The 8479-nt window shown below is 37.0% G+C and overlaps 2 protein-coding genes across 3 annotated transcripts in view; one reads left to right on the forward strand and one right to left on the reverse strand.

Annotated features, from left to right (window-relative positions):
- Nucleotides 1–250, reverse strand: part of BTD (biotinidase) — a 10329-nt gene extending 10079 nt beyond the window's left edge. For both annotated transcript variants that reach the window (XM_031057645.1, XM_031057644.1), the window contains exon 1: nt 128–250. The gene's annotated coding sequence lies outside the window, so the exon portion shown is untranslated. The remainder of the gene's footprint in view (nt 1–127) is intronic.
- HACL1 (2-hydroxyacyl-CoA lyase 1) overlaps nt 70–8479 on the forward strand; it is a 20964-nt gene continuing 12554 nt past the window's right edge. Inside the window, exons 1-6 of the mRNA XM_031057643.1 lie at nt 70–498; nt 788–892; nt 4469–4509; nt 5065–5145; nt 7855–7927; nt 8414–8476. Of these exons, the coding sequence (XP_030913503.1) occupies nt 490–498; nt 788–892; nt 4469–4509; nt 5065–5145; nt 7855–7927; nt 8414–8476 (372 nt within the window). The 5' untranslated portion in view covers nt 70–489. The remainder of the gene's footprint in view (nt 499–787; nt 893–4468; nt 4510–5064; nt 5146–7854; nt 7928–8413; nt 8477–8479) is intronic.

Raw genomic sequence — 8479 nt, forward strand, 5'->3', positions numbered from 1 at the left:
CCGCACAGCCCCGGCAGCGGCCCGACCCCCGAGCGGCGTTCCCCAGGCCGATACTGATTCCCTTCTTCTGGAGAGCCTGCCCCGTTCCCGGGCCTGCCCCCTCCCGAGCTCAGCCATCCCCCGTTACCACCAAGCGATGCCGGGGCTCCTCTGCGGCTCTGCCCGTGACAGCTGGATGGATGTGCCTCCTGCGCCTCCTTACAGCGACGAAAACTCTGTGTTATCACTAAACTGGAGATGCTGGCACGGGTCTTGGGAGAACACACTGCGTTTGGCCTGTGAAACATGGAAAAGTAGTTCAGTTGTAATCCAGATAAACGTAGTCTTCTCCATCTCTGTCTTTCCGTGGGCACAGTGCTTTCCCAGCCGTTTCTTGGGGGCTTTTTGCCGTTAATTTTCTGTGAAAGTGTGAAAGCACAAGGTGCCACGAGGCATTTTCAGCGTAGAGGAAGCTGACATACTGAGAATCAGAAAAGTGACATAGCAGGGATGTCCCAGGTAAGAATTGCTCAGTGGAAAGCGCTAAACACACCTTGACTGAGGCACTGAACCCTTGTCCCACTGCTTGTGGACTCCCAAAATCCAGGGCTTTCACAACCACAGAGGGCTGAGCTGCAAACATCAGCTGATGTTGCCACAGTGACCTGTGAGCTTCTCTGTGACTATAAATGTTACATTTTAGTTTTAGATTGCCTGTGTAGTTAGCATGTCTGTGTTTGGCATGTGCTTATTATAGCTGTCTTTTAAGAAAAAACAATCTGACTTTTCTCAACTTTTTTCTTTATAGAATATTGAATACATGTTTGGCATTGTTGGTATTCCAGTCACTGAAATTGCAATTGCAGCCCAGGCAGCTGGAATAAAATATGTGGGAATGAGAAATGAGCAAGCTGTAAGTATATATCTGTAGTGGGACCAACTCTCTCCTTAACTGTTTTACAATGGAATGAAACCCAGTTTAAGTGTTCTTACTAGAAAGAATGTGGTCTCTGAATTTTCCTTTAAAGAATCTATACAGGAGCAGCCACTGTTATTTTGGAATAATGGAGAACATTGGTGCATTGGGTTGAGTATTTCTTTGTGCCCTTCTTTCCCCACATCATTTTAAAGTGGCCCCTCCTTTTCTGTTAAGGGAATTGCATCTTCTTTCGTTTAAAAATGCTATTCTCCAATAAGGGAGCAAGGATAGGAGAGAGGAAAAAAATAATTTAAAGACAGCATGTGATGGAGAACAAAAAAAATTATAAAAAGTTATCTGCTTCAAGTGGTATACTGTCAGATATTATCTGCCACGTTTTGAGATGCTCATCCAGGGCTTTTTGTTTTTATGTAGCTTTCTACACACTTCCCAATATTACCATTCTTACTCCAACTGGTAGTATTTTAGTTCTTTTTAGGACTTTATTGCCTGCTCCTTTACTTTTTTTCCCCTGTCTATATCGTGTTCTTAAGTGCCCAAAGAGGAAAGTTTTCCTGTTGATTGATAAACTTGTTCTGACAATTGTAATAATTCTAGGTTTTTTCCTTAACTGTGTTTTAAAAGCTCACAGAACAGCAAACCATAGAAAGTAATAATGCTTCCAAGTGCTCAAAATCAACCATGAACATAGACTCTCTTATTTATATTTTAGCTTTATTGTGTAGGTGTCAGAAATTAAAGAGTCCAGCTCCTCAGCATTTTGGTGCTGTGCTGCTAGTTCTGCATGTGTTTGGTTTCCCACAGTAGTAACTCTTTCATCTCAGTAATTTCTTGGGTAATCTCAGATTGAAGATAACCTTGGGATTATATGTTGTTTTGAAGGCTTGCTGCACAAGATGGGGAGCTGGCTGCTGAACTGGTGGCTGAGGGACCAGCAACTTCCCCTCCATACCTGGTCTACAGCAGTTGCCAGTTTTCCTTAACTTATTTAGTTAATAATCTTTAGGATTGTCCCAGTCCTCAACACAGTATTGTTACAGTACTTCTTAATCAGGTGGTTGTGAGCTGTATGTTTTTGCTGTCTGATCCCTACATTGTTTTATTGGAATGTGAGAATTTAGAGGAATGCATGTCTCTGTGGAAAATCTGTAATATATGAGAGAGGCAAAAATATGTTATATATTTAAAAGGTGTATTTGAGTCTTTGAAGAACTGGGAATTCAGCACAATCTTTTATGTTCCTGTAGGCCATTTAGCAAATATTCTAGTTTTAGCTGTGGTTACTAACATGATTAAAATTAATTTCCTCATGTGTCTGTAATTACCAGAGAAGATTGCTTTGCACTGCCAAACGAGACGCTGTTCTATTTATTAGTCTTTACTAGATGAAGGAGGCAAAAAACATTCTGCTGATTACTTATAAGCTGCTTTTGTTAGTAGAATAAAAACAGCACAAAGGCTGTTTTAAGGTCAAAATGTCAGGATTTCTCTTCTTTGAGGAGTTGAAAAGGATGAATGAAGCTGCATCTTGTAGTGAGTTTTGGTTTGTTCTTTATCCTCAGTGAATAATAGAGTAATTTCTTGGTAAAGGGTGAAAGGTTATGTATAGTATATTCAAGATATACTCAATATATACATGTCATAGTTTTAAATGTCTCAGTTGTATGGTCTGGATGTGGAGGATGTGTATACAGCTGCCTCCTTTATTGGTGAAGCCAGCTGTATATGATATATGGAAAATTAAGGGATTTTTTTCCAAGGGTTGAGTTTCTACCTCATTTCTAGGCCAGATGTAACAAAAGGATTTCCCTGTAAAAGTGATAAAATTTTAATTAGTAGTGTTCATAGGAGATAGGGCCCATAAACAAGTTAAAATACAATAAAATCTCATGATGAGATAATAATCAAGCATTGTACTTGTTGGTTGGCATCCTTATGTTCTTATTCTGCCTAGGATGGTGGTGGAGTCCCCATCCCTGGAGGTGTTCAAAAACGACTGGATGTGGCACTGAGGGCCATGCTCCAGTTGACAAGGTGGTGATTGGTCACAGGTTGGACTCGGTGATCTTGGAGGTCTTTTCCAACCTTAATAATTCTGTGAAAAGCTCATAAAACTGCAGAATAGAAACGCCTGATGAAAGCATGAAGCTAAAAGTAACACAACCAATACCCATAAGCCGTTCTCCTGTGGCTTGTAACATGGTGTGAATTTGCCAGAAGCAGCTCACCTGCACCCACATGCCCTTTGAACAGTGAAAACTGTGTTGCAACTTCACAGGGGCGGGTGGTTTTTGTATCTCTCCTTGGGTAATTAGAGATTGTTGCAGTTGTTTAGAAGACTGATAACCTAGCTCGGCTCTAAACTTCAAAACCCCCTTTACTATATGTTTATTTGTAAACGAAACACATTGTTTATGTTAGTTCTTAATCTTTAATAATAATTATCACTACATATTCAAAGCAATCTCTTGATATTTGTATCCTAAGTTAGTTGTGAGCATATAATATGCTGGAGTTGGTGCAGCTGTGAAGGGAATCAGGCTCAAAGAACCCTTTAATAATGGCAGCTGAAATCAAAGTGGGCATCTTATCGCCAGAGTACTCAATTATAATTAAAATCAAATCTCCACTCTATTTAAAAATGAAAGAGGCAGGTTCCAAGGGCAGAAGCTTACTTAAAAAAATTACAAAATATTTCAAAATGAGGTTTTTTTCCAGTAAGTGTTAGAACTTGCTTATTTCAAGATGGAAATATGAAAATATGAGAGAATGGGCAATGTCACATGTGAATTCTTGAGTTCTGTTGTCACCTGTAAACTTCATGATCACATGCTGTCATTTTACCAGGTGAAATTTATATCCAAATGTTTAATATCATTACAGGAATAGCTTAAAAACATACTCTGCAATAACACTGATGATGAGCTATGCCAATACATGTTGTAGATGTTACTTTTGTGATTTTTATTCAAAACATAATTTTTTTTTAAATATGTGGTACCAAAGCAGAGTGAGAAGTATTTCAGCAGCTCAGCTTATAAAAGATGATCCCAAATCATCTAATTATTCTCTCCAATGTGAGATTTCAACCTTTTGCTTGATTTCTGAAATACAGTTCAGAATGGCTGCATTTCTGCTTGTTGTCTTTCTCTTGCAAGTCCCTCTTCCATGTTCATCCAGAAGGCAGTGAAGAGCAGAACTTTCATGTTTTGTTCTATTTATTTTTTCCCCTGGTTTTAGTTGGGTTTTTTGATCTGGTTGACTTTTTTCTTTTTCAATTCCCAAATAATCCTAATGTAATATCTTGTGACAACAGGAGCCTGAAATGTGGAGAGAAGTGGAGAAGAGTCTTGAGATTTTTCATATTAATCTTCATGGACACTTCTAATAATGGGAAGGGTGAAATGGAGTTTTACTTATATTTAAGCTCTTATAGTCAGGGAAGAATCTGTACCTGCTTATTTTCAGTATTTTTGTTGAAAGTTATGTACAAAATATCATTAAATGTATAAATAATAATAATATCATTAACACCAATATTTTCAACAGGCCTGTTATGCTGCATCTGCAGTTGGATATTTGACTGGCAGGTATGTAAAGAGTGTGCAAAGCTGTTAAGAAATGCTCACTAGTTAAGAATTATCATTTTTTTATCTCATCACCTGGAATAGCAAGTGTGTCTGCTTGAATTAAATTTCAGTAAAATTTGTGTTGAATCAGATGCAATTCTTCCAGTGTGAGTTTTCTTAATTGGTAACTGCTGATAAAGTACAGTGGAGAAAACTCAAACATAGGTTTACCAAATTGCATATAAATGTTAGATGGCAGAGCAAATGTGATAGAAGAAGTCAGAGCTGTGTCAGGATAAGCCTGTGTATATTGCCCATCTCTGTGTGGGTGGCACATAATTGTTCACTTGCTTTTCTAATTGGATTGATACAGCTTCATAGTTTCTGATTTCCATGTCTACCTTTAGTCATTCACACAAATTCCTAGCCATTACTTAGTTTTGGTGACATGAGTAAAACTTTAATATTCTATATTTCAGCACCTTACTAATTTTTGTTGATTATTTATTTGGTGTTCTCTGTACTCACTTTCCTTTTCTCTCTTCCTCTTTTTTTCTTTTTGTATTTTCTGTGTAGACCAGGAGTATGTCTTGTAGTGTCCGGTCCAGGCTTCTTACACACCCTTGGTGGGATGGCAAATGCAACCATTAACTGCTGGTAATTTAACTGCATTTTTCCTTTAAAATTCTAATAATTGTGTGTTGTTACTTGTTTCAGATGTTGAGCTCCACAGTATTAAGTATTTTAATTTTCTCATTATCCACATGAAAGGGGAAAAAAGGAATTCTTCCTTTATCAACATTAAAATTAATTTAGTTACATTTTTTGTATTCTCATGGATAAAATTCTTGGTTTTATCCTACTCTATTGTGTATATATTAGAAAATCTACCGGTATAGCTGGTTGTATGGATGTGTTTGAAAATAAACTCAGTATTAGCCTGTAATGCTCTCATGATGATGGAGATCATCTTAAAGGTGTTTCCTAAATTTAAATTCATACTGCCTTTGAATTACTGTATTTCATACATGAATAAATTGACAACTGCATTGTTAAAATCCCTATTTGCTCCCCACGCAGTCATTTAGAGCAGTAATTAAGTATTGAATTAAATGAGGTACAGAGGGATAGTACTTACTCCTATAAGCCTTCAGTGAGATGTGACAGCTTTGTCTGGTCTGGCCCTGAAAGCTGTTCAGGAAGCTGTACTGAGGAATTTTGGGAAGAAGCTGTAGCAATACCAAGCAGATGTGTTCACAGAACAGAATGTGATCCAGAGCAGTGTGAACACTGGAACACTGAATTAGCAGTGGCTAATGGATGAGGGAAGCTCGCTAATGGGAACACTATAAATCAAGGCTGACATTTTGAAGAAAGTCCTCTAGTGTTCAAATTCTTTTTTTAAAAAATGAGTTATTGACGAAAATTTCACTGTCACTATTTGACCTTAGACTAAAAGAGATTATAGGAAAACCTTGCTTTTGAACAGTCAGGAGTTTGATTATAAGAAAGAAGTGTGCATGTCATTTACTTATGGATTTGCAGGAGACATTTTTGAGGGTGAACTGCATTTTCAAGGGTAAAACCTCTTGATATTTCCTGCTGAAAATTGCCTGCCATGCTGCTGCCTCCTGTCCTGCCTCATTCTGTCTGTGACAATAGACTCCAAATACAAGTGTGTGATAGTTGGTCAGATTTGGAGTAAACAAGCATGCTGAAGTTACAGTTAATTTGTTTTTATCAATTTACTGAAGTTCTTCTCCTGGAAGTCCATAAGACTTATCATTATTAGTTCCATTATAGTGAAATGTTCTTTCTTCTTCACTGGTTTTTTTTTTTGCCTTGCTTTATAAGCACTGCTCTTCAAAATGTCTGCAATATTGTGACAGTAGTACAATGATTTCCTCGAGGGAAAAACTTATTTCTAGTTAGAATTATTTAAAACTTCAAGGGCAAAACGAAACCTTTTCAAGATATAGCTGTTGGAGTTGGCTTTCTAAATAATAGACCAGTTTGGTCTACTATTGTAGAAATTGTTTCATTTGTAATCTATGAAATTGTATTTCATTTTTGGGAAGTAGTAGTTAATTTTTTCATTAAAATATTTAAATGAATTTGGAAAAGGCGAGTGAGAGGGACATAGGGTTTGTTGCTGTCAAGCAGTGTTGGATAGTAGTAATCATTTTGTTGAGGGGATGAAGCAGTATGAAATGTGTAGAGCAGTCACCAAGCGAGTTTTTCTATAAAGATTTTTTGCGGAGGTAAGATGCAGCCTGAAGTTCTCATTTCACTGCTCCAGGGGATTAGAACTGAGATTTTTGATGTATGGCAGAGGAATGGCCTGGTTATGAAGCTCAGATCTAGATACGCATATCCCCAAGTCTTATGGGTGATTAAATTTAAGATTATGCATGGAACAAACTGCTAATATTTCAGCTTGATACATTGTATAGATAAATGCAGTCTATAAGGCCATATCTGAAGAGAAATTGTTTAAGAGAAAAAGCCTAGAAAGCTATAGACCCAATATTTCAGTATAGCGTAGATGAATAAGGAGATTAATAAAACAACTTTGTTGATTCAGGACTTAGCATTTTAAGGAGTTTGACCTACAATTTGAACAACAGACAGGTTTTCATTCACTGTAGGAAAATTATTTATTATATTTTGTGGCAATTACAGTAAAAATGTGCTCCTGTGGACTGCATAACTGTTATGGTAAAGTAATACTGCCTTCCTCGCATAGCTGTGAACTGATTTAAGTTCAGGACTGCTTGCAGGCATGTTAATCTTTTGTCTTTTATCTTTTCTTTTGGTTTTGGAGTTTTTTACTAAAAATAAAATACAGGGAGTTGTGCTCTCAGCCAGCTAACTTTGCTGTGTTGCAAATTGTATACAAAGAAAACATAATCTTTTCGGAAAATTGTATCCTAGCTTGTTTCTTAGTTCTAGTGCTTGTGCATGTTACACTATCCTTTATAAACACACATCTTAATACATTTTGGACAGACAATACTTTTTAACTTATTAGGTGTTGTCATTCCCTCAAACCACTGTGTCACCCATATTTTCAAACTTGAATGAAAATTGCCTGCAATGGGATTTGGTTTTAGAACTTCTATGATCCAAGCCACTTAATATGGCCAAATTGTCCCAAAATTGGTGACCCAAAAGCTGCTGAGAAGGCTACTGGCTGACACTCTGATATTTAGAATACATTTCTGTGTTCTGTATCTATTCTTGTACAGATCTGGGGATGCTATATATATATATAATATATGTGTGTGTGTATGTATATATATATGTATGTATGTATGTATGTATACTTAGTGGGATTTTTGTTTGTTTTTTAATATACTTTTCTAGGCCTTTGATTGTTATTGGCGGTTCTTCTGACAGAAATCAGGAAACCATGGGAGCTTTCCAAGAATTCCCACAGGTACACAGACATATGGCTTTCTACAGGAAGGTTTCAGTTAAATAATTCTTGTTTCTTCATTGTTGTAGGAAAACCAGTCCTGAACACTAATATTTCCTAGCAGATATTATAATGCTGTTGATTTGCTCCATCTACTGGTTTAAAATTGACATTGTGTAAATACAGCCGATTGCCTTCATGTTGGAATTCGTACTCTCTTTTAGGTTTTCAGCTAGTATAAATTACCTTTGTTTGTTCTGAGGTGGACAAAAGCAAAATGTCCAAGAAAATAAACCAGTTTATGGAGGAAGGAAAAAAAAGCCAAAAAACTTAAGTACATGGAGGAATGAGTATGGTTTTGACAGTTTTCACCAGTTGCTACTGCATTTTTCTATGGGGAAGTTTCCACCTCGTTGGTTTTCATCTGGCATTTCTTTCATTTTATTCATGTGGAAATTAGAAAATTACTTTGATAAATCAATACAATGGTTATTTGCCTTGATTCAGGTTGAAGCTGGCAGGCTGTACAACAAGCTGTCTGTCCGCCCAAGCAGCCTGGAAGTTATTCCTGCT

This window comes from Geospiza fortis, unplaced genomic scaffold (assembly GCF_000277835.1).
Source record: "Geospiza fortis unplaced genomic scaffold, GeoFor_1.0 scaffold95, whole genome shotgun sequence".
Lineage (NCBI taxonomy): Eukaryota > Metazoa > Chordata > Aves > Passeriformes > Thraupidae > Geospiza > Geospiza fortis.